General features: G+C 35.9%; 1 protein-coding gene across 3 annotated transcripts in view; it reads left to right on the forward strand.

Moving 5' to 3' along the window:
- The window catches only part of POLN (DNA polymerase nu), an 80,656-nt gene that overhangs the window by 24,124 nt on the left and 29,570 nt on the right, over nucleotides 1–26,962 (forward strand). For all 3 annotated transcript variants that reach the window (XM_048941957.1, XM_048941955.1, XM_048941956.1), the window contains 3 exons: nucleotides 8,266–8,323; nucleotides 9,808–9,885; nucleotides 10,432–10,546. In XM_048941957.1, coding sequence (XP_048797914.1) covers nucleotides 8,266–8,323; nucleotides 9,808–9,885; nucleotides 10,432–10,546 — 251 coding nt within the window. The remainder of the gene's footprint in view (nucleotides 1–8,265; nucleotides 8,324–9,807; nucleotides 9,886–10,431; nucleotides 10,547–26,962) is intronic.

Below are 26,962 nucleotides of genomic sequence, written 5' to 3' on the forward strand. Positions count from 1 at the left end.
AAACTGTCAACTTTCAAGTGCCTGCTGCTATTGACTGGGCTTTGTTCAGGCAGTTGGATGTGTGCTGAATCATTTTGATCGTTTGAGTGGCTTTCGCCAGAGATGTTTTAGAATGGCTGCAGGTTCCAAAGCTGTGCACTGATTGCCTTTTAGAAATCTGTGTTGAAACAGTTGGTAAAACTAGCTGTGTTTTTTTTCTGATATGAATATGACAGAAGCTTGTGGGTGACAGCAGGAACTTAACATCATCTTTCTTTACATCAGTAGTTTTTAGCTATGTAGTTTCTGATATAAATTACAAGTTGTTTTTTAAGTAGTTATAGTGATAATAATAAATAAGAGTACTGTGCCACAGAAGAAAGATTATCTGTATTCTGAGTTGTGCTTCTTGAAACTCTGTAAGGTCTTATTCCATGCAATTTTATAGTAACTGAAGAGCAATGTTGGTGTGATATTTTCATTACAAGAGACAAATAGGCTATTCACTTCTAATCTGCCTCAGTTTTTGTTTTTCCACTGTTCATTCATTCAAGCTTCAACTCCTGTATGGGTGTGTTATGCTTTCTGTTACTGGCATCTGTTAGCACCATCGAGTCGCAGAATACGCTCAGTTGCTGTACCTCCACATCCACACGGAGGAGTCTAATTGAGCTCGTGACGTACTGAATTCATTTTCCCTGTCCTCATCTGTAAGTCAGTTGCTCAAATAATTGAGTCTCTAGCCATCCGCAGAAGTACTTCTATCTTCACATTAGTGTAAATGTGTGCCATTTTTTTAGGAAGTTGTCTGCTGGTACCTGTCTGTGCATTGATGAAAATTTTGAAGTCCTGCTTGAAGATGTTCTGTTCTTCGCATAAAGTATTCCAACAGTGGGATTTCTAGGAATATATTTCTGTAAATCAGTCAAAGCTTGGAGACTCATTTTATGAGAAGGCAATAATAATAATTTAAATGTAATTCAAGTGCACAGATTACATCTTGTCTTGTAGAATCTCAAAAGTTAGAAGTATTAGCATGTTCTTTTCTGGTGAATTACTGTTTGCAAGGGCAGTGTGTAATGTAATTCTGACCTCAGAATAAGCTTCATTAGTTTAATACAACAAAAATATCATGCATTCTTCCTGTTTCTCACTCAGAAAAAAAAATTCTTCAAAAGCTTTGATTTCTGACAAGAAAAAAAAGAAAAAGGGAGAAATGAAGAATGATAAAAAAAAGAATAGACTTATAGGGGAAGATCAAAATTTAGGCATAGCAAGAGGCGCTTCTTCTCTTGGATGATTGAGTTTTCAGACTGTTGCTTTTTGAACGCTTTGTCATTTTCTGAAATTCTGAAGGAAGCCAATGATCTCTCTAATTCTACGTCCCTTTTACAGTGGTCTTTCTCAGTTGACTGTTTTTTTCTGTGTGAATGAGTGGAAAACTTGCCAGTTGTCAGCATCCTTTCATGAGCTGTCATGAAATTTCCCCCAGAGTTTTGGGGACAGATGTGTTCTCTCGAGTTTGGAAGAAAAAATATATAATGCCTCATGTGAGGATCACTGGAGATAGATGGAATAGGACGGAGGTCATCTTGCTGACTTCTGTGCAGTCTTGCTGTCCTTAGTTCTCTGTTAACCATTAGCAGCTGCTGCCTGTGGCTGGTGGGAGCTCATATTTAAATGCTACTTCTACCGAATCAAGAAATGTCTTTTCCCCTTTGTGAGGAAAAAGAGTCAATGGTTATCTATGTTTCATATTTAATACTGTCTTATGGTCAACTCAAAAAAGTGAGAACTGGGTATTTTTGGTGGTTGTTTTCTTCTTCCCTTGTATTTACTCTGAAAGCTGCTTAAGCTTGTAGAAAGATATTGAATTATTTCCAAGTCTCTCACTTGACCAACGAAACTTAAACCCTTCAACTCTGTGCTGCTGGTTAAGGTAGGAGGGGATTGATGCATCACCTTTGAATGATTGACTGTTGATGAAAACAGTAACTAGTACCAAAAGTTAAGAAGTCCTTTCCTGGAAGCTTGTGTGATTGAAGGTTCTTTAATCAGGAAAATGAATGTGTTTGGTTTTTAAGTAGCCACTAGGTGGCAATTGCAGATAAGTCAAGACTTGCTTAGGAATGTATGTATGCAGAATAATATTGCTTTCGTGGCCTTCTTCATTTCCGTGTTTTCTCTACTTACTGAGATGTGCATTTTAAAAATTAGATCTTTGGAGTATCTTAAAATTGTCTCAGAAGGAAGTTGCAGAAAATAATTATTTCTGTGCAACAATAATTATTGCCCTTAGAAGTATCTAAGTATAGCAGTTTTTCTGCTGTGTAACTTCTCAGTGAGACACTTGCCAGACAGTTTTGGTGAACTGCATTGCAAGTAAGAACTGACCTGACTGACAGCTGGGAAAAAAGGTTGCTTCCCTAGATCTGCTCCATCTGACTCCTTGGCAGCTTCTGGTCTTCACTCGTGATGTAACCACGCCAAATTAATTTAGGAATAGATAATTTTACCTCACTGAGTAAGTTTGGTCTCTGTTCTTATTTTTAATTAAGACCTTAGATGAGTGCGAAAATTAATCAGAATCAAATGTCCATATTCTACCAACGTTTCTGTTCATTCACATTTGTTTCAATAACTTACAAGCTTTTTACTGTTGCATATTGCATACTTTAAAAGCATGCAGATCTGAGCAGTTAGTAGATGAATGCTGATAGATGACTAGTAACTTTCTGATAAAAATATACGCGTGAATATAGATGTCACTGTGTTTATATACACATTTATTTCTAGGGAGTTAACCAGTGTTGATGAAGGTTGCTGGCTTATTTAAAAAAAAAAAGACAAAAATAACAACAATTTCTGCTGCTATAAATGTGTATGATAGAGGCTAGCTTCACTGATAGAAATAAATGAAAGGGGAATATAACATCAAAAAGAAGCAACAACCAAAGAGTATGAAATAATGAAATTGTACCTCTGTGATTCAGAGTTTTCTAACCTCATTGACTTGAAAGTTATTGTAGTCAGTGTATAATCTTGTGAAAGACCTAAAAGGACATACTATTTAATCTAAGAAAGAATCAAGTTTGTTTATAAAATCAGTTTGAAATGTAAAAGTTGTAAAAGTAGGACTTGGAGACCAAAAATGGAAAGCTTAACAAATTTTAAACGATTGAGGATATACCCATCGAAATGGGAACAGCATGGTGTGTGTGGAATTTTGATTGTGTTGTTTTTGTTTGTAAATCTACTCTCCTCTGGTTGAAAACTGTATGAAAAAGTTGTGTATTTTAGGCTGTAACAGAGACACCAAGAGTCCATCAATTGAGTGTTCTTCCTGGAGGAGAGACTGTCATTCTTTCTGAATGCCTCTTCATGCACAGCCTAACAGCAGAGGCAACGGTCTACAACATCTTCACCTGTACCAATAGACTAAAGTATAACAGCTTTTAATAGAGGCATTCTCAGGACCACGAAAACAGATTTCTAACCTGTGCTATACCAAAAGCGTAAGGAATGGCTCAGGACTAGTAGTCAGGATAGATTATAGTAGCAATGAGAGCAGATGAAAGAGTTAGCAGGAAAGAAATCAGGAGTTGCATGTACAGTTTTAATCTAGTGTCTATAGTGACAAATTAAGTTTTTTTTTCTTGCCACTTGTATGTTCCCTGGTTCTGCTGCTTGTTTTTTTGGTTTTGGGGAGTTCAACTCTGGATGAAAAGTGTGCTGTTGTAAGGCTGTGCCTTTTCAGCTTTCTATTCTTTATCAAAATCATTAAAAAAAAAAAAAGGAAGTTTCCATGTATTCAGTTAAGTAGTTCCCATGAATTATACTGTAGTTTTACCAAAATTATTTTGGAAGTTTGATATACTTTTATATACATTCTTCATAATCAAGAAAATATCTACCTTCTCAGTTGCATTTTAAGATGCAGTGTCAAAACTGATAATTTCTACGAAGTATTTTTTCTTTAAAATTTGGTGTGTTTTAGCATTAAAATATAAATGTACTCTATATGCTTAAAAAAAGGACTCTGTTTTGACCCCTAGGCAAATGTTTTTCCACTGTCTCGTTTAATTGAAGGCCTCAATTCTCGCTCAGCAGGAAATCATGTGAAGAGGAGACTCTCTACTGTTCGGCGCTACTTTACATAGATTAATCAATAACACTGATGTTATAAAAACAAAATCATAGAATCACAGCATCATTGACTTTGGATTGAACTTCTAGAGATCATCTAGTCCAACCCCCCACATACTATGCAAGGTCCACTAAAGTAGATTTCTCAGGTCATGGTTGGAATGTCTCCAGGGCTGGAGGTAGCACAGCCTGTACTGATGTATGAGCATGCTTTAAGTGGCATTTCCTGTATTTGTCTTCCCACTGCTTCTTTCTGCCATTGCATGATACCAGTGAGGAGAATCTGGCTCCGTCTTCTTTACACCTTGCCACTGAGCAGGCATTTGTATGGATGATGTCCTCTGCTGAGCCTTTTCTTGTCAAGGACAAATAGCTCTGTCAGCCTCTGTTCATATGACATATAGTTCAGGCCTTGGATTATGTTAGTGATGCTTTGACTGGACTCTCTCCAATATGTCCATGTCTCCCTTCTACTGGGAGCCCAGAACTGAACCCAGCAATCCATGTATCTTACTAGTGCTGAGCAGAGGGAAGGCTCACCTGTCTTTACTGCTGGCAATGTTTTTCCTGATGGACTCCAATTTGCTGCTGTCTTTCCTAGCTGCAAAGGCTTTCTGCTGGCTCATTTTCAACTTGTTTTTTCACCAGAATCCTCAGGTCCTGTTCTCCAAAGCTGTTTTTCAGGCTGTCAGTTCCCAAAGTACCCTAGCACATGGTGTTATTCCTCCCTGCATGCGGGAATTTGTGTTTTGTTTATTCTTTTCTATTTGTGGCCCATTTCTCCAGTCAGTTGAGGTTCCTCTGTGTGGCAGTGCAGCCATCTTCTGCATCAGCCACCCCTCTCAGTTCTGTATTGCCTACTGTCTTGCTGAGATTGCTCTCTGTCCTGTTATCTAGGTCACTAACAGAGGTGTTGAGCAGTACTGGCCACTGGGGCACTCTACTAGCTGGACTTTGTGCTGCCTGTCACAGCCCTTTGAGCCTGACACTTCAACCAGTTTTCTGTCCACCTCACTATCTGCTTATCTAGCTTGTACTTCATCTGTGTGTCTATGAGGCTTTTACGAGAGGCTGTTTTGAAAGCTGTGCTAACATCAAGGTAAACAACATCTGCTGCTCTCCCTTCATCCACTAAGTTAGTCATTTCATCACAGAGGTTATCATTGCTTAAGCATGATTTCCCTCATGCTGACTACTCTGGATCATCTTCTTGACTTTAACATGTTCACAAATAGTTTCCAGGATTAATTTGAGTAATTGAGGAGGATCTGTCTAGCCTGTAGTTTTCTCTTTTCTGGCCTCCTTGGAAGATGGCACTTGTTTTCATTCAGTATTCAGGTACGTCTTCTGATCATCAGGATCCTTCAAACCTGGGCAACACTGCCCGCAGCAAAGTGGTTAGAACCATGTATTCTCTAAGATTCTTTCTGATCCAAACCATTCTGTGATCCTGTGAATCTATAATCTGTCTCATTTATCCTTCTATCTATTGGAACCTCTGAAAATGTTTTTTTAAATATTTAAATATATATAAAAGGATTTTATATATATAAAAGGATTTTTCGTCAACAAAACTGAGTCAGGAGAATCAATTTCTTTGCAACTACTGATTTTTTTTATTTTTTTTTTTAAATTATTGCTAAGGGATCCTTATTAATCATCCACTAGAATAGTTTGATTTCATTTTGTATTTTTCACCCAGGATTAGTGAAGCATTAATTGTTATCTGTCACAGACATCTTTCCTATCACTCTTTCAGGTACATTTCTTCTCTTTAGAGCACTATCAGGAGGGCAGCTTTGTTTCTGTGTAACTTCTAACAGTACGCGTGGTCATTTTTCTAACAGGGCCAGCAGTCACATCTCAGATTGGATCTGTGAAGTTTTTCAGAAATACTTGTTTATTTTCTCTTGATATAAATACATAAATCATAAATACAGGTTTTGTTATGTAGTCCAGGGTTGTTGTAATCATTTACCAAAGCCGCATCACTGCTTTTGATTATAATAATACAGTCATCTAATTATCCAACTCAAGGTTTTCATTTTAGTCCATCATTTAAAATATCTATAATAAATGTATCTCGTGAACTTTGAATATCTAAAATCTTAGAAAACATCACTTTCAGGGAAGACTTAACCTGTTATAACTGCGTCTGGAGATTCCTGTATTTGCCTACTGTCTATAGAGGGATTCTAGACAGCGAGTTAAACCAAAAACTAACTTAAAGATGCTTAAACTTAGGTGAGAGGCATCTATTAAGCTGTTCCAGTATCTTAAAGGTGATCGTTATCACTTTCATGTTTCCCAGGCTTCTATTTTTCTCTGAAGATTTATTTAAATTTTGAGTTGTTAACTAATTTACAAGTGAAAGTACATTTTGCACTTGCAATTATGTTTTTCGGAATTATTTGTAACACATCTAAAACTGCTTTAAAAGCAGACTTCCTGCATATACTTGCAGTGAAATCAAAATGGCAGTACAGTGATTTGTTTTGCAATTATAAGATTTTAAAATCCTCACTTTACCTTGTTAGGAATTTTGAATCTGATGAGCTAAAGAAAATAATCAGTGATTGTAACCATAAACAGCTCTGTGCTGGAAGTTATATTAAGCAAATGTTATTGCCAGTATAAACCTTGATGAAAACTCCATAACGTGCTGCATAATGTGCATTAGAATGATTGAAGTCAAAATTAAATTTTTATAACTTCAGTGTTTTTAGTTGTTTTTAAATGTGGAAAAATTAGGTTCCCACATTCAAGTCTGGCTGTAAAAGGGAAGACTTAATTTTCTAAATTCCTGAGGATCACTTGCTTCCATGGCCACTTATTTTTTATGTTTTTCATACAAGCAAGCACTGATCCTCCTCATGTTTTTGGGGTTTTTTTTTTTGTTTTTTTTTTCGTTGGAAATTAGTAATCATTAATACAAATGTTGGTGTTATGTCCTAAGCAAGTAACTCTTCCTTTCAAAATGTAACCATATAGCATTGCAAGCATTAACACAACTGAAACTGAAGAATATTAAAGAATATTAAAGAATATTAAGGCAAGTGTTTCTTCTTGTTGATGGGTTTAGAGCTGTGTTCCTACTTGACCTTCACTATGAAAGTATTATGTGAATTATGTAGTAGTTTTCTCTCTGTATGGTGCGATGGTGGAGGTTCAACTTCAATACGTTGTCTGTGGTTCTTTAAGGGTGATAGACTAGAAATGATCATGTTCCAATCTGGGGCTTTGTTCTTTTACTTCCACTTCAAATTTTAATAACTTTTGCTGTTTGATTACTTCCTTCTTAGGGATGTATAATGACTTGGAGCTAAAATTGTATAGCAAATGTAGTTTGCTTATTAGGAAATTATATGGTACTAATCCCTTTGTCTGAATTTACATCATTATGTAATATTTTCATCTAATTCCTGAACCACTTGCAAATGAATTGCTTGGAATTAGGAAAATTGAGATTCATACACATTTTTCTCTTGTTGTATGTTACCTTTCTAGACAAGGAAGCATAATGACACAACAGAAGGAAGCTGCCATGTGACATATTTCATACTTTACTGTAGATGTGTGAGCATGAATCTTTAAACAAAGGTCTAGTGGTCTTCTGTCCTGAATTGTGCTTGTTGATAAACTACTGCTCATTTTTAACTTCGACTGATATGGGGTATTTAACAAACAGCTGCTTCTTATTTTATGTTTTTCAAAACAGTGAGAATAGAAGTTAGGGAAATGTTTAGGGGCTGGAGGAGAATACCTTTGCTTAGGTTAAGGCAGAGTTTGTATGTGTCTTCTTCTTGAAAGTAAAGCTCCATATAGAAAAATGCAGGGTAAAATTAGAAAGAAAAAAAAAAGCGCTACTGATTCTGTTCTATCATGTGCCCAGAAACCAGCATTTGTAAAATTTGCAGGTGAGAAATTGATCTTATGCAATTCCTATTGTCAAGGAAGGTCAAATATTCAAAAGAGCTTGGTGCAGAACGAGGAAGATTCCTTCAAAAGACAAAAAGTTAAATCTTAGGACAAAAAACTTGTTGGCATTAGTATCACCAATGTTTTCATGCTTCCTATGAACTGTTCGTAAATATTGCTATAAACTTTCACATACTAAGCAGTTTTTGTTCTTATTTGTAGAACATTCAAGGTATCTCTAAACATCCAGTGAGAATTAAAAAGAAACAGTACATAAAAGGTAAACTATGTTAATATAAACATGAAAAGTGAATTTCATCTCCTTATCTTACTGGGTTATTTTATTTTGAGGCAGACCAAAAGCTCCAACACAAAAGAGCAGAATGGATTATTGATGGACAATTGTACCTTAACATTTAACAAAATTGCTTTTTGCTCATTCTGCTTGAGAGAAGTTTGCTGTTTCAGTACCGATATGAATAGTCTTAAACATTTAGAATTTTCTTTCCCTGTACAATCTCTCTATTCCTTCTGTTCCAGTTGCAAATTATACATCTTTTAAACATTCTAGGGGTATTTGTGTGCATTCGGCTCATAAGGTTTTTCCCAAGGAGATGCTAAAGCTTGGGTATTTTAATCAAGCTCACAAATAATCGCCAGTAGTTATTCAGATCTGTTGGTTTTGGTAATGGAATTGGATTTAAGGGAGATGATTCAGAGCGTAGAAAATCATGACCTAAGTGATGAAGTCAAAAAGTCATGTAAGTAGACTCTAATAGGAGAGATTTGCCAGATAAGCTTTCTGAGCACTTATGGCTGGGAATTGTTGTTTGTTGCATAGGTAAGAGCAGGCTTTCCTTTTCACAGCTAGTCTGTCCCTCCAACTGATATAATACAAATCGTAAGACAGGAGTTTGTTTAAAAACAGTGTAAAAATTCAACAGTACTTCTATTTTATCTCCCTGACTTATTTTTATGTTGCTGGGTTTTTAAGTGTTTTTTAAAAGAGTGAACAGTAGCTGTGTAAATCTGTGGCATAATGCTTAACAGTGGCACATAGGCTGTTTTGGAAATAATTCAATTAAGTTTGTTAGTGATCTTATGTGCTTCTCAGAAAACATATTGAGGCATTTATTTCCCTCACTTTCATACTATCAGCTGTCAGTAATCTCTGATCAGATGAATTATGGTTGTATGAAATAATTGTTTTTTACAGACAAATAAGTAGTTTCTGAGCATATACTGTTTTAATACAGTGTGGATGTATATTATTGCTTTTTATATTGTAGAGAGCTTAATTCATTAGCACTTGGATGCCTGTATCAGCTGTGTTCTTAATATTGTACTCCTTTACCTCCTGTAACTCAGAATTTGTTTCCTGACACATTGAAGCAGCATATATAAAAAAAAAAAAAAACACTTTTTATATGTAGATCAGCTCTATAGAACCTTTCTTACTTGCATGTCTCTTTTTATTAAGTGACCTCTGAATTATGTTATTTATTGCAATTGCTTGTTAGCTGCAGTTTTGGGAAGGGTTTGGGGGGGAGAAAGGGGAGAAGGAGGAATGAGTGGTAATGCAAGGATAGTGGAGATAAAGATGCTGCACGTGAATGATGAGTAAAATCATTGTGTTGCTGGAAGTTGGTAGGATATTTACGTTGTCATTTGTGTATTTTTGTGTTGGGTGAGGCATTTACAACCTGCTGTGGTTTGCAATGCTATTTTTGGATTGGGATCCATATTTGTCAACTTCCTCTCTAGGAAAAGAGGAGGAAATAGTAACCATTTCCCCACGAGCACTATTTGTTTCAAAGAAAGGATATACGTTTTTAGCAGCAGGTAAGATAACATGTATTATTATTCTCATACATATTAATATTCTCATTAATATTCTCCATTCTGTGATCTTTTCTTCTCATCTTCTTTGCATGGCATTTTATTTTAAAAGGCTATAAAATCCCTCAGCATCAATTAACATTGTTATATGACATATGCTCCTTAGTGTGGTTTCGAAGTGGGTTATTTGTAATGCTTGTATGTAGCAACAAAGAGCTAATTAAATGATTTGACACCTGAAGGTAATAATGGAGCCAGGTATTTTGTAATCTGTAGCTGGACTTTTTAAGGATGCAGTTTCTACAGCTGTTTTCCTGCTGTCTAGTGTTTTTCTTGTTTTTGAGAAAAAAAAATTGTAGTAGTAAATTTTTATTTTATACATAGTATATAATATATATAATATAGCACATATATATACATATATATACATATACATATATACATATATATATATATATATATATATATATATATATATATATATATATATATATATACTTTGAATATTTTTATTTTAGAGCAATTGATTTATTCTGACACTTTTTCTAGATTTTTCACAAATTGAATTAAGGATCCTTGCTGACTTATCAGCTGAACCAGAACTGTTGAAACTATTCCAAGAGCCTGAAACCACTGATATATTTACCTCATTGGCTTCTCAATGGTAAGAGCAAATGTTGCATTTTGGGTTATTTACTGTCCAAAAAAAGAACCTTTTGAACTGTTGTTTTCCTGTGTAGTGATAATAAAAGGCAGTATTCTGCCACAATAGCCACAATATCTATTGTTACTCTAATGCTGTTTTAATGTTGGAAGCTATGAACTTCCTTCTCTTACTGAGCCTTTTTCTCATTGCTGTCTGTTGCTATATGCCCCCATATTGTAATTCAGCTGGCTAATTTAAGCCTTGTAACTAAAGCTGGTGCAATACCATATTGTGAAGAGCACGTGTTGGTAAATTTCTCATTGTGTTGTTGTTCATCAATACTTCTTAAAATTCCAGAGAAGCAGTTAAACAGGGTAACTGAAAAATTACAGAACATATTTTCCTCAGTAAAAGTAAAAGTGTTTTTAAAACCTGGTTGATTAGAGGAGCAGTATTGGCATCAAGTTACATATATGCAAGAAACAGTCTCTAGAGCTTGTGGGCTTGCTTGGAGCAATTCTGACGGATTCTGTGATACTTTGAGGAAGTGGTACTCCAGTTATCTAAAAAAAAAAAAAAAAAAACAACAACTTCAATTTCCAGATTATTTACTGATCTTTTCATCATGCAGACCAAATCATAACCAATCCAAGCAGTGATATATTAGTTACTTATCTGCATGAAGATATTTCTTATTATTGCTTGTATCATAATGATGCCTAAAATCTTAGTTGAGACTGGGATTCACATTGTGCTAAAAAATACATGAGCGTACAATAAGTGACAGGATAGATCTGAAGAAGCTTACAGTTTGAATGTGCAAGACAGGTGAAGATCCAATAAGTATGTATTAAAATGCAAGCAGAACGGAATTGTCATGTATATGCCATGCAATTTCTATATTTCCCTTGCTTCTCGCTCTTTAATTGTTTTCACTGTTTTTGTTGGAAGATTGCTAGCTGAAAAACATGAAAGCAAAAATAGATATGAATTAATCAGTCCTGATTTAGTTAATGCCTGTTCTGCAGTTCCTAAATGTCTCCCCACTGTGGTATTTGATAATATCCTCTGAAGTAATAAAAATAAACAAAACGGTGATCAAATTATAATTAATTGCTGACATCTATGTACAGTCTGGGGCAACACGACTCGAGGTCACAGGTGTCTCAGTGAATATAGCTATAGCAAGATCGCCCATTTCTCTGGAGTCCCTTAGCCTCTGTTGATATTATCATCAATTCCTAGCTCTGACATGATATTATTAGAACCTCGTGATGGAGTTAAATCCTTATTTAGTTTAGAGATATACTGCAAATGTATGCGTGAGGATGAGTCAAATTTTGCCTCCACTCTGGGCACAGCTCCAGAAATACTATTCTATTCAACAACCTCACAGCTCTTGGCATCTGTCAACCTCTTATAGTTTCTACACAGTAACTTTGCATTTGATGAAATATTACAGGCAAATATTTTTATCAGACAGAAGTGTCATAGTGTGTCTACAAAATTATTATATAATGATTCTGCTGACTCTTCCTTTAAACTTCAGGAAGGCTGATACTTGAACTATTGCATCTATTTTGTGACTGTTAATAATTACAGCAGAATGAAAGTTGAGTTTCACCTCTTCTACCCTTGGATGTCTGTTATGTATCTGATGTGTTGATTTCTCACTATTGAGAACAAAGTATGTCCAGGATGACCAGCTTCCTGTAGGTGTTCTTTTGTTCTGAGAAATTTAATTCCTCTTATTGGGTCACTTCCTACTGAACTCACCTTTGGGTTTTGGGGGTTTGCCCTTAATTTATTTATCATCAGAGAGAAGACACAACATCAGTCATCTTCCTGTGCTTCTTCATCTTTCACAATGCAAATTTTAAACCAGTGGAATGTGACTAGTCGCTAGGGGAATTGTGATATGATAGAGCAAATTCAAATTTCAGAGAAACGTTGACTGTATGGTTAACAACATATAGTTTTGAAATTTATTTTTTAATAATTTTCACATATGGACTGAGCAACTGAATACATACAGAGACTTTTTATTTAATACCTGATTTATATATATAGATACATATCTTTATGTACTTATTCAACCTATGAGAAAAAACAACACTAGATTTAACATGATGATCCTCAAAGACAAAAGCAGTTCAAAGAAACAACTTTCTATCCTTGTTTCAGATGTAGCCACTGCTAGGAAGTTATGAGAACAAAAATATTTACTACGCAATAATTATCTGGTCAACTGAACTTAGTTTTAAAAGTCTGAAGAAACAGAATTCAATAATATTGTGTAATATAATAGCTATACAAGCCTGTATTGCTTTAAAAACATAATAAATAATGACATTCACATGTTTTTAGGAAGGAAGTCTTGTAGTTTGCATGAAATAACAGCCCTCTACCCCCCAAACCCCATTCGTTGCCATTTAAAACAAGTTAGGTGAAGGAAGAGCAAAATAAATGAGAAACTTTTTAACTCCTCTTGGTCACCTGACTTGCATTACATCTTGATCGTGAGGCCTTAAAATCTGTGCAAGGGATATACCAAGTGATACCAACTATTTTATTCTTTCCGAAGGAATTTGACATTGTTGGTGTTTGTAAATATTTTCTGACACGTATCAAAGAACTTGAAACCTTGACAAAAATTCTTTTTCTGAACGAAATGTATAAAGAATGAGTTAGTTTCTGAAGTTTCCTCTCAGAAGAAACAGCTATTGTAGATAGTTAATAATAATGTCTAACAACATTCCAGCTTCTGAAAATATATCGGCTGGTATCTCTTCAGGTGTTCTGTTTCTAAAAATCCTTAGACTAATAAATCATAGAATGGCTTGGGTTGGAACGGGCCCTGAGGATCATCAAGTTCCAACCCCCCTGCTACAGGCAGGGCCACCAACCTTCAAAGATTCATAAATATGAATATAATAAACACATTTAATAATATAAATAATGAATAAAAACATAAAATAATAACATAAAAAGCATAAATAATAAATATTATATTACTGGATGATATAAAACCTAAACCACATCCCAGAGTCAAAGATTCGTACTATTTTTTCACTTACATATTTTAAGCTTTATGACTTCTGCACCTAAATCTTTCTCTTATTCCTTACCTGTCCTTCAGGATAAAGCCTTCTATCTGAAATACAATCTTTTAATAAACCCATATAGGGCTTTAATAGCATTTGGCAACTGTGGTGGGGAGTTTCTGTAAAGAGGTTAGCTGTGTGAGTTTGCAATTTAATTAAGATCTCTTACGTATAGAAGTTTTCCTGTCTTAATTTTGTTAAGCATGGTCTATCAGGAGTCCATCTGTTTCTGGGCCCCTAGAGATGTGTGTGCCTTTGAAAGCTGTTGAATTGATGTTTCTGTTAAACATCTATTCTCATGCCATCTTTACACTTGTTGACAGTGCAGTCTGGAGATGCAGAAGCATGTGTCAACCCAAACCATATCTGTGCATCAAGGTAAAAGACTGGATGAATGTACTAACTCAGAGGCTGTAGTTCAGTGTGATGTGCAATACACCTAGCTGAGAAGCAACCTTCTCTTCAAGACGAGACTGTAATCTTGTATTCCTGTGGCTAGCTTAGCAAGAGAGCTCATTTCAGAAGTAATGGAGCCTCTGCTGATCTGGAATTCCCTGCAATTTGCTGTAGATGTTGTTTGCTCTAGATAGTAGTTATTTTTAAGTGTGTGTTCTATTTAACGTAACTGTTCTGATATTACTCTTCAGATAAAAATTTCAAAGGCTGGTGTTAACTGCTTTCTTTCATGAGCTTGTGGGTAATCTGTTGCTTAGTCTCGTGTTTTGCTTTTCAGACATGGAAATAATATTCATGGAATTTAATTCCATGGAAACTAAGGAGTAAAATAAAGATGTCTGGCCACTTTTCAATAGGTTTGCTTCTGTTGGTTGTTTTTGTCAGTGCAAAGCCCAGACTCATCTCTGCCTTGTACATCCAGTATATTTTCTATTCTTCTAACAGATGCCTCAGCTTAAACTAAGATGATATCACTAGATTTTAATATTCACTTGTGTATGCTAAGTACTCCTCCTACTCTTATCCTGTCTGTAATGATTAGAACATGATATTACCTGCATTATCTTATGGGGTCGTATGATGTTGCAGCCTACTTAAAAGTAAGTCTTAAATTCAGTTCAACACCACCTAGTACAACAACACAGAGTGCATTACACTAATGATCTATTGGCTACTGAAATGAGAGTAAAGTTTCAAAGCTTGCCTCTACTTTTGAAAACTCTTGATATAACTCCAGCTGTCTAGAAGATCACCTTGTGCTGCATTGTGATGATGTCCTCTGACAGTGATAGTCCTTTGGAAATGTCAAACTATTACCACAGTGCTGAAGGTGAGAACTGTCTTGGCAGCTGTCTGACCACCCAAAACTAACTGCCATAAGCTATTCAAATGAGAACAAATTCTTGAATGAAATTTCTCACTTCTTTAATCTAGCTTTTCCAAAATATATTTTTTAAAAAGTGTTAAAAATGCTGTTAATGGACTTATTTTTAAATAACTTTCAAAGATGGAAGCTGAAAAAAAAAATTTTTTTTAGATAGTTTCTGTGATAAGGGATTTAGCAGTGGACTTCTATGATCTTGAAGGTCTTTTTTGAATCTAAATGACTGATTCTGCCAATCTCTTTCAAATTGTTTATTTGTCACTCTTCCCAGAAGGCTGGTGTTCCTCTGTCATAGTATATACTGGTATTGGCTGTACTGTATCAAAAGGAGGATCTTGATGTAGCCAAGAACATACTGCATAAATGTGATTTTGTCCTGCTTTTCTGCTTGCATGCTTTTTTAACTGGAGATAGTACTGCTTTAGAGTTCCTATGACTCGAGCAATTTCTTGTCTGCTTCTTGCTGTTTTCAAATATGTGGATAAGTCCTTTTTCCTGCTGCTTCAGAGTTTAGAGAACTGGAGATTCCTCAGAACTGTATGCATCACAGGATAGTGCTGCTTCATCAAATGCAACTACATTATTTACGGCTCTGGAACTTGCTTAGTCATTTTAAGCTTGGAAGTCTCATCACTGTGTTCTGATGCTTTAACATGATATCTCTGATATCTGGAAATCAGACTTCCCATGTTTTAGGTTCCCGAACCTGAAATAGAATGCAAAACCCAGTTGCCAAGTTCATTGTATAGTGCCAAATTGTGCATCTCAATGGGTGAGCAGAAAAAAAAAAAAGGCTACATGCAGACCAAAGCCATCTAAGAGTAGCTAAAGAGAAATTCTAATCTCAGTAGTTTGTTTGAATTGCTCTTGAAAAGCTGAAACTGAATGACAAGGACAGTCAGTCCCATGTGGTCTAAACAAATACCTGAAGATACCTGCCAGATAGATAGCATTCTTTTCAAGTGGCTACAGTGCCTAGCTTTTATGTAATGGTTGGATTCCTAGGGACTTTGGGTAAACTTTTTTTTTAACCTTATTATCCAAACCTTTATGTTTGCTTCCAGAAAGTTATGCAGTAAGGTTATACTGTGAAAGAGCACTTCTCCAAACCACACCCCTCTCTTGTTGCAGCTGAGATGCTGTTCACCAAAATTATGAGGCTGAAATAATTAGATTTGTTTAGATGAGAGAAGATATGATTTAGGGGAAAAAAAAAAAACAACTATCAAAAAGCTCTTCAAATATATAAAAAGTTTGTGGCAGAGTTGGCTGGAATGTGAACAAAGCATAATGAATAAGTATATGCTGTTGTAAGAGGTGTTTTAGTTTGTTAAATAGAGCTTTTAAGTGGTGAAGGTTGATAAATCTGAAGATGAGTTAGCTATGAAAGCTGTGGAATATTCATTTTGAGGAGGAATGAGTCAATCAGACAGGTAATTTGAAGAATGAGTGACTTTTCAGTCTCCCTCACAACTACGATTTTATGACCTTGTGATCCTGAATGGATTGCTTAAAGAATTCTCTTGAGAAACTTGTCTGTGAAACCCCCTAAGTGAAGAGAGAAGTGAGTTGCTGGCCCTCAGTACCTGTGCGTTTCAAAGTGGTACCCCCTCCACCTCATACTAACAAAATAAAAAAGCAAAAAAGCTATGTGTCAGAGCCAGAGACTATATGTGAATAATGAAGTAATTAGTTTACATCTCCTAGATTGGGTCAGGCATCACAGAAGAGATCATGTGTGCTCAGTAGAGTTCTCTGGTGAACATGTGCACAGTGGAGAGTTTCAGAAGCCTACTGAACCTTCAGGAGATGTCTTCCTTGAGTTATACAGAAAATTGAAGGATATTCAGGATTCAGGGGCTGCTTCATGGTGGGAAATGGATTGGTTCACAGATTTGGATAAAGGCATCCGCATCCATTTCATTTCCATTTTCCACATTCTAGTCTAGATTGTGTAGTTCCTTGTGGAATTGCCAGGTTAGGAGTTGGTCTTTCACTGGGACTGTGTAGTAGAGAGCTGGTCAAAATATAAGGGCAGGGTTGTTTCTCTGAGACGAGCATCGTCCTTGTGATTGGGTCCCTGCTTTATGTTCAAGTCTGTAGAAAATTCTTTATTGAGTCATGCTTTTATCTAGTAAGTTAGTCCCAAGGCACACAGTGGCAGTCATCAACAAGTTACTACAGATGTTTGCAATCATACATCTTCTTTGTTTCTACATAGAAGAGTTTGTCATAAGTCCTAATGGATTTAGGAAAATGCCTTGCCCTATATAGGTTGTAACTAACTCATCATTTCTTTGTAGCAAAGGCAGCTAATACCTAAAATAAGAGTAATAAGAGAAATTATTTACCACTAATCATTCTGAAAAGAATCCACTTTTATAGTGTAGTCTTGGGTGGCTGAAGAGTTTTTCATTTACATTATATTATCTGTGTCAGAATCAGAGGAATTTGAACACTTAATTTCAAATAATCTTGGGAACTGCAGGCTGTTAACAAAATGTACTGAATATAAAAGTCCATTTCCTCAGCTGATGTGTGTGTGTGGGATGATGGTAATATATAACAAACTGCTTTGGTAGGAGAGGGACATGCTAATTTTGGAAATGACTCAAGAAAAAGCCCATAGAGAAGCAAATCACAGAATTACTTGGGATTACCATACCAGAGAAACAAAAGTCTTCCCTTTTTTCTTAAAAAGGGCAGAGAAGTTCAACCAGATTTGAACAAAAAGAACACAGTACAGGAAGTTGTTTGCTCTGTTTTGTTCTTTAGAGACTGTCTTTCTCTATTAAGGTAAGAAAATTTTATTGAATTACACTCTGCCAAGCAGGGGACTCAAGGAACTGATTCTATCAAATAATGTTAACGTGAGTCCAACTTTTGTGCATTGGCATTTGGTCCATCGGGAACTATGGTGAAATAAGGACTCCTTTTTCTCCAGCCACTTGGAAATTCAAGATGTAGAGCAACAACAGTTCTATCTGTTGATGCCCTGCTGGGTTGTGAACAACGCAGGAAATGAGCAAAGAGATTTTGGATATTTCTGAAATGAATCAAAATAAGTCATTGTAGGCTGAAATACACAAAAAGATAGTGTGCTGGATCTGTTTGGAAAAGATTAAATTGAGCATGTAGCTCAGCCAGCACTGATTCACTGAACGTCTGGAGGTCAGCGCTACCTGCTGGATGACTCTAAGGGTTAACTTCTTCCTTTAGCATTGGATTACTCAGTTTTGTAACAATGTTATTATTTTTAATTAGTTTCAAGGCTTCTGTTCTGACTCCTTTATTGAAATATTGAATAATCTGAAGAAACCATTGTTGCAGTATTTTTAACTGAGTAATTAATATCCATTGCCTTATTGTTTGTTTCACTTCTGCTGAATATAAAAAAAAAATCTCATTTTGTATAATGTATTTTTTCTTTTTTTATTCAGTGTAATGAAAGTGGAAATAAGAATTTGTTCTGTGTGTGCAATTCAGAGGTGCACATAAATTCAATTTAAATGGGAAGGCATGCATTCCAAATCAAATCATATTCAGGATCAGGTGTGCTGTGGCCCAATGTCTACCTGTTGAGATACCATTTATTATGAAGCTGGTGTAACAGTGGCTTAGATTTTAAATGAGTTGTGAATGAGGCTGTACTGTTTGCAGCTCCTGCAGCTGTAGTACTTCACTGCAGCATGAGTGGCACTGTTTAACTAAACAGTTTTAGTCAGCAAAGCTAGTTTTTTTTTCCTTTAAGCTAGCTCTGAAATCTGTGCCACAACACAGTTTGAGGTCTGCTGGTATTTTGGTCAAGAAATATGAGTTAATTTTGGTCGTGAAATAGGGTTAGCATTATGGTGAATTAAACAAATAATGATGCGAGGGGCTGCCTTTATTTAAATTTAATGAATGTTTCTGGTTGTTGTCACTCAGTGACCAGTTCAGCAGTGCAGATACCATCATAGCTGTAGCTCTAGACCAGAGACTTATTGGACACAATTACTGTCTTAGTGTGGGCCATGGATTATTTCCACCAGACTGTTGAATTGCAGTGCCATGTGTAAGTGGTAAGAGTTTTAAGGTATGGATGTGTGATGTTTTCTAATTAACCTCACTGCTTCAGGAGATGAATGGTAATTGTAATTGATATAGTCAGTGCCTCATACAATGGCCTCATTTCATACAGTTTCAGTATTTTGTCTATTCAACATTCTAATAAACTATTTCCATACCTGTTTCAAATTAATTTGAAATTTAGTTAAAATTAAAGCTTCTTGAACATGATAACCAAATGAAGTTAACTACCTTGGATAAAATATCAGCAGCACACTTCACAGCAGAACTAACATTGCCTTGTTGTTATTGGAAGTAATCCACTTGTTATGTATTGAAACTATATTTGTCTTTCCACTGCCAAATCGTGTTGTTTCCTTGTCATCTCATGATCTAATACTACATCTTTTCCTGTGTTCCTACTTGCTCAGCCCCTACTTCATGCAAAAATGTATGCTTTAATAATTCTTTTTTATTGCAGAAGAGCAGTAGTCTTTTTTTTCCTTCTTCAGTCTCCATGAGAGGATATTTCTCCAGCTGTGTAGGGATAGATTTGCAATTCCAAAAATCTAGAGTGGGTGAAATAGTCAGTGTTCTAATTTTGTTCCTATATGATGTGTTGGGTATCAGTTTGTTGTGAGTAGCTTGAAACACAAGCTCCATGTTCTCTGCATACTTCATTTCACTTTCTGTTTTCTGTGCTAATATTCTTTGGTTGGGATTAGTCAGTCTCCTATCTACTTGAAAACATTGTGATATCAGCTGTAACTGAATCCTCAATTTATGTCTCCAGTGTTGGTACAGGGGACAGGAATATCATTAATGATGAAGTTGATTACTTTCACCTAGATTTTTGTGACAGTAACAGATTAAATCATTGTTCTGGATAATTGTCATCATTTAAAATCAAGCATTAGTCAAAACGCATTAGTTCTAGATTGAGATTTTCTTTCTTCTTACAATAGACATCACTTGTGAAAATGTTCATTAATGAATAACTGGGGTAACTGTTACATTTTTACAAAATAAATCACACTCAAAAGATTTTGACAGGAAACTCTTAGAAACTTGCATTTGCAAATATAATGTTCACAATAGCAGAAATGTTTGTTTTGCCTTTGTGTTAAGCAGAGCAGCCTCCACAAATTAGAGTATAAATATATATGTATATATTCTACTGATATATAGGTGCTCAATCTAGATTTTGGCCTCTGGTGTTGCAATACATGTTTTTCAAAAAGCATTGATGCAGTGATTTCATTTGCTGACACTTCACTCATTCCAGTGTCCGTTCTTTCCACCCATGACCCCTTGACCTTCCCAGTAACAGGGAAGAGGTTCAGTTTGCCTTCTCAAATCAGCATTTTAAAACACTGTAGGTTCTGAATTAAACAGCTCATGGGTGTTGATGTTGAATATTCTAACAGTTTTACTTTTGCAGCAAAGTATTTATGTTTTGTAAGCTGACTTTGCAGTAGTTAATATTAATGTAATTTAACACTCTATTTGCTTTACACTCTGACAGATTGTCTGTATGGTAACTTATTTTACCTTATAGTATACAGTTCCTTGTAGAAGTGCAGCTGTGACATTTGTTTAGGCTGACAATTAGTAAGGGAGAGGCAACTGTCTGTAATTAGCATAATGGTTTTGGGAAGCATTTTGGTTTTAGAGTTATACAACTGCTTTAAATAAACCAGGTTGTTAACTACAAGCTTAGCCAGGCAGCTTAATTTTATTTTAGATCAGAAGCTTAATATTATTTCACCTCAGATGTTTTCTTAAAATTCTAGATAAACTAAAAAAAGTTTGAGAATTTTTATCAATGCAACTAAAACATCAGCTGGCAAAAAACAAGCCCTGTAATGTTGTACAGTTCTGAGTTGTTTCACTGTTTGACAGTGCTTTTCTGATTTTGTTAAGAAATTTCTTGTGTATAGTTATCTTCAAGTAGTCATTTTCATCATGAAGTATTTATCTCATTTAACTCAATTAACTTGAGTCTCAATGTAAATCCTGATGAAATTAAGAATGTAAAGGCAGGTATTGCAAATCCACACTATTTTCAAAATATTTTGAGGTGATACAGCACATTTTGACACAATTTATAAACAGGATTGAATGCCACAATAGTAATTAGATTTACATTGATGAATCTTTTAGAGTATAGAAATAATGAAACAGTGGATGCATTTTGTTAAATAGTACTGTGAATATGATTAGTAGGTGCCAAGGAAGTCAAGTAAAGATTGTGGAAAACAGAGGAACATCATGTTATATCAACTTTGAGAACTGAGAGTCCATCTTGTCTGGAAACTTTTTCTTAGGCCAAGGTCAAACATCTCTATGCAGAAGTTAAGACCTCCTTGCTTTTGAAACATAGAATTTCATGTCCACTGATTGTTGTAAAACAAACAAAACAAAAAGACTCTTCAGTATTAACTTTGCTTTTAATTAAATATAATCACAATTAATGTAATGTATTAAATATGATTACATTTAATAAGCATAATAGAAAACTAAGCTGTGAGAGATGTTTTCAGTGAAGAGATATTTTGTTCAGAATCTCATCCTTCTCTGCAAAAGAGCCTCATTATCTTTTCTTCCTCTTTTGAGTGCCCTGCCAAAATATTTGGATGTCTGTATCTTTCTTCTTTCTTAACTGCATAGAGGCAGTTTGATCGAATGTGATCTTCCCTTTTCCTCAGCTTGTTTTTTCTGAGCAACATGCACATTGTTTGCTGATGGTTTGATATGGCGACTGACAGAAGTTATATCACCGTTTGGTTATGTGCAGAGAACTTTCTTCTCATATTTATCTTAGGTTGCTCTGAAGATCCATCTATTTCTTTATAAGGTTTTGAGACTCTTCACTAAACCAGGATTAGTAATTACTTGATACACTGCTGCAACTACCCATGTCATCTCTCAACATGGCTTCCATTCCTATTTGAAGCTTCTTTCAGAAAGGCGTGAAAAGTGAAGAACAAACTCTCAGACCATTAATTCCCTGATTTGTAGTTTAAAACAAGTGGTCATCTTGGCTTGTGTAGCTCTCTTAATCTGTTTAAATTTATTTATTCATTACTGATGGCCATCATCACTGATGTTCACAGTTGCACCTGATGGTGGGTATTAGTTAGCCTGACTCTTCTATTCTCTACTTCCAAAGCTGAAGACCCCAAGATGAGTTTTGTCTAGTTGCTTAATTCTTTCACCAATCACATGGCTCAGAAATAAACATCACCTGTCAGGGTAACTCACTGTGTGAGAGAAATACAAATCTGACAGAAAAGCACTTTTATGAAGGAGAGAAGGGGTGAAGGGTTCAGAGGAGTGTGTCCTCTTTGATGCTCTTCCACTGATATCAAACACTTCCTGTTCTAACTGAAGTTCAGAATTGTTTTGTTTTGTTTTTAAGAGAAATTTCTGTGACTTTTTTTTTTTTTTAAGAGCATTCAGAAATGCTCTTTAATTTATCTTCTCAATGTCAAGTATATGGGAGATCAGTATGCAGGTAAATATCTTAGTAAAGATAGTGGATCAGTTTGCCCTCATGTGAATCCTTCAAAAATTGTTACTGATGACAGGTACAATTTATGACATGTCCTTGTTGCAATCTCTGTATCTGGGCCCCTTTAAAGATACTTTAAAGTGTAGCAGCAGGAGACTCCTGGCCCATGGAGAAAACTGCAAAGATATGTCTTCATCACCTGTAGTGAGCTTGAAAGCTAGATATCCTGTTCTGCTGAAGGCTTAGGATGGATGAAATAAATCTTCATGCAATGGAGTACAGAGGGCTACTCAGACAAAATAAATTATTTTATAATGAATCACTGGAACGATTTGAAAAATCGTGAAGCGCCTTTGGAATCTTGAAAAAGAGCTTTATAGGAGTTGTAAAGCTTTTCCTCCTGCTAAAAGAGCATAATAACAATTTAAGATGCATTTTGATGGGGTGGCATACAAAGAGGGAAAGAAGTACAATGACAAAGATGTGGTATAGAAAAGATGATATCAAGCTGACGGTAGTTCAGTCGTTCTGTGAAAGATGTTGAACGCAGTTATCCAAGGTGAAAGCTTTTTATTAAAAAAAAAAAAAGCAAAACTGAGTGAAATAAAATATGAAGTGTTGAAAAATGACACTCATTTAGGAATTGATCAGTTTCTTTTAATCGATGTATACTTAGGTTATATCAGAAACATCTTCCTTTGTGTTACCTGCTGTTTCCCTTTTGAAAAGATGGAAGTCTGCATTTCAGATGCTGCTTTCCTATTTTAGAAAGTATCTTACCTTTCCATCCTTTATTGGCCTGAATAGACAGGAGGTACCAGATCCAGACTATGTAGAGGGTGTGGTAGGACAGTCCAGCTGAGACTGGTAATGTTCCATTTATGTTCAAACTGATATGGTGCCTAGCATTGTTGTGTTGCAAGAGAAAGACTGTCTATTTCTCTGGCCTAACTGTTCAAGTTAGAACCTTCAACATAGTCAGTGTCATGATGTAGTGGTCAGAGTTGATGGTTTGTCTAGGTTCCAGGAAATCCAGAAGGCTTAACCCTTTCCTATCCTGAAAGATAGTGCAAGTCACTCTAGCCACTGAGGACTGTCTTGAACTTTTCTTTGATGGTAAATGCACTTGTTGCCACTGTGTGCACTGCCATTTTGACTCTGGCTTGTAGTGGTGACACCATTTCTTGTCACCAGTAATGATACAGTCTGGGAATCTGTCACTTTCAGCCTTGTATTGGTTCAAAAACTCCTGAGAAGCTTGCTTGTGGTGTTTTCTGTTCCTGTGTGAGCATTTGTGGGGTCCACCTGGTGCGAACTTTGTATTATTCCAATATTGCCACCCTCATTTCCAGTGAATCAAAGCCAATATTCAGCTCTATATGCAGTTCCATGTTTGTATTCTGCCACTTCACACAGATGAGCTCATTGAGACTCTTCATTTTGTGGTGCAGCAGCTGTGCATGGCCATCTGAAACAGGCTTGTCTTTCACATCATTAGTGCCACTGCTGAAATACACCATTCTGTTTCCTTATCCTCACATCTGCTGTTTGGTCTCTATTCAGCAAGAGTCAATGAATGTGAATGGATGCAATTTTTTCCATATCAAGGAGCACACCTCTGCTTCGTATGCGCTTCAGTGTCAGCTGCCATTTTGTCAGACTGCTCCTCTGCTGCCATCTGTAACACAGCAACAACATGTAATGGAATATCAATAGGAAGGTTCAACTTCTGCTGCCATTCCATCAATACCTGCCTTTGACATTGTGGGCCAACATAAAATAGGGCACATTGCTTTTGGAGCAGCCCTTATATCTACATACAATGTAATGGAGCTTAACTGCATAAAAATTATTCCAAGATCTCTTCCATGCACTACTTTTAAAATATTTGAGGCAACTTATGCCTGATCCTTGTCATTTTTTTTTCCATTAATCATGGAATAGGAGCTTTCAAAAAGCTTGCTTATTCTTGCACGTTACATTAATGGTAAGCACACTAAGTTATAGCGTATCAGTCTCTTCCATATGTTTAGAATACTCAGATAACATTTTACTGTATACGCTGCCTGCCTTATAATAAGGCCAATGTCACTTAAAAACTCTAAGCTTTCAGACTTTACCTCCCACATAATATATCTAGTGGTGATTCTACTGTAAAACTGAGCCTTTCTAAAGCTTGCGCTTGTCACTAATTACGTAAATCATCTGCACCGGTTTCATATGCCAACACAGAGTTCTAAGCACGATCTTACAAAATAGATAACCCTGTTTTAGTAGCAACTGGTGATTAAAAATGGCAGATTTATGCACTTCACTGAAGACTTAAACATAGAAAAGTGCAAAATACCCAAGAAAATGTAGACCAGTCAGATGAATGAAGATGTATTCGTTTGTATATTCACTCATTTATTGGATGTTAATGGCTGTGTATAAAATGAATTTAATGGCACTCCATCTCATTTCCCACATCAACAACTCCCAGTTAGGACTTGAATTAGTTGGCAGATGCAGGACAGCAGCCAAGAGCCTTGTGGCTATTATGACTGCAAGGTAACGCAGATCAAGGCAATGTGTGTCTGCCAGATATTGTGTTTGAGAAGTTAGTTCTTCCTTTTCCTGCACATAAACAGATGACTTCGTCACCACACAATGTTTCTCAGAAGTACTGAAACATTTTGTTACAGTCTTTTGAGACCGATTTCCTTCTGTATCTACCTGTTCTCAAAACTCTATTTTTTAATTCAGCACTGTTTTCTTATATTAGATAGCTTCCTTAGCTTTAAAATCTCATAAAAAATGAGATGATAACGTTTCCTTCTCAATACTGTGGTATTCTGTGATGACTCTAAAACCAAAATGAAGTTTTAATTTGAAATAGGTTTTAACAGAAGCCTTTTTAACAAATTAATTCATTATCATAAAAAATTTATTTGCAGAGGAAACAATCTGAAGAAGAAAGCCCTATGATGGTTTCTAGCATGGGCGCATTTATGAGAAACTGCCCCTCACCCCATGCCGTTTTATTATTGAACAGAGTAGTCTCCACCCCAAGCTGTAAGAATGGCACCGTGTCGCAAAGGGATTTGAGCATCCTAGCTAGAAATAGATCAGAGTTGACATAAACAGAAGAAAGCATTTTGTTATTAGAATAGAATAAACGTGTATAGTTTTGATTAATGACTTCTATTTGCTCAAGCACTTGTGATTTATAACACAATTTCTTTTATCATCTTTTGTTATTCGGGATTCCTGAGTGAGATACATACATTTGCAAATATACAGTGTGCTACCTTTAGTGCCTTTCCGCTGAATACTCACGTTTCCCACTCTGATACACTTGGATGTGTTGACTGATCATTTTGGTTTTAGCATTATATTAAAAGAAATACTTGACATAAAGCTCTAAAATATTAGTTGCTTCTCATGTATTTCTTGGACAACTCGAAGGTCAGGGAATGTAGAGTGGTTGTTGTGTTTGCCATAATCACATGATGCATGTACATCTGCACCATTAAATGTCTTAGACAAATATTTAATATAACTGCTTACAATCAAAGCATAGTATCCTTCTCCTGACTGCCTATTACAATTACAGCAGTGTTTTCTTGATCGGCCCCTTCAAGCTGAGGTTTGTATAATGCAAAAGCAACCTTAATAATCCTATAATAGGGTCTCTTGCGTCATCAAGTTCTGATGTCTTCTACTTTAATCTTCTCTAGAACTTCCAGTCCTACCCAGGAGGACTTTTCAGTAAGACTCAGTAAGCTTCAGTCTTGCTTTCTCAATACAGTGACCGAGAAGTCTGTATCTGCCTCTACAGATCTCCATAACTTTTTTTACCTGCTATGTTCTTAAAGTTAAAATTCTTCTTTTTCGTAGAGGTCAGCAGCTAACTTACCCTCTGTTCACCCCTTGGCTCTCAATTGCCTCTAGCCTCAGACTTAAGCAAATCTGCAAGTAAGTTCTATTGCTGTAATCCTATCTCTTTACCAGGCATCTAGTATGAATTATGCAGTGTGAGGAAAACAGAGCTAGATGTTGTACTGTTTCCCAAGTTTAAATACGGTGTTCTGGGGTAAGATCTGCTCTTTTTTTCTGGGAAATTCTATCAGATTATATTTCCTCTCGTTCTGGATAGGTGTTTTCTCAAGAATATGTGTGGCTTTCTGCCAGGTCCTTCAGGAAATTCCTGCAGACTTTCTGGCAGGGGTTACTTCAGGAAATCTTTGATGATGTCTGGTTTCCTAATTCAGCACATATTAGTTCCAACTGCCACTCTATAACCTTAATCAGGTACATTTGGGAATTTCATCCCATTTTATTCATAGGAGCCATAATGACCTTTTGACCTGGCACGACAGAGAAAATAAATTATGAGAGCCTCCACGTACAGAAATGATTGACTTAATGTGGGAATGATCTTCAGATTA

This window comes from Lagopus muta, chromosome 4 (assembly GCF_023343835.1).
Source record: "Lagopus muta isolate bLagMut1 chromosome 4, bLagMut1 primary, whole genome shotgun sequence".
Lineage (NCBI taxonomy): Eukaryota > Metazoa > Chordata > Aves > Galliformes > Phasianidae > Lagopus > Lagopus muta.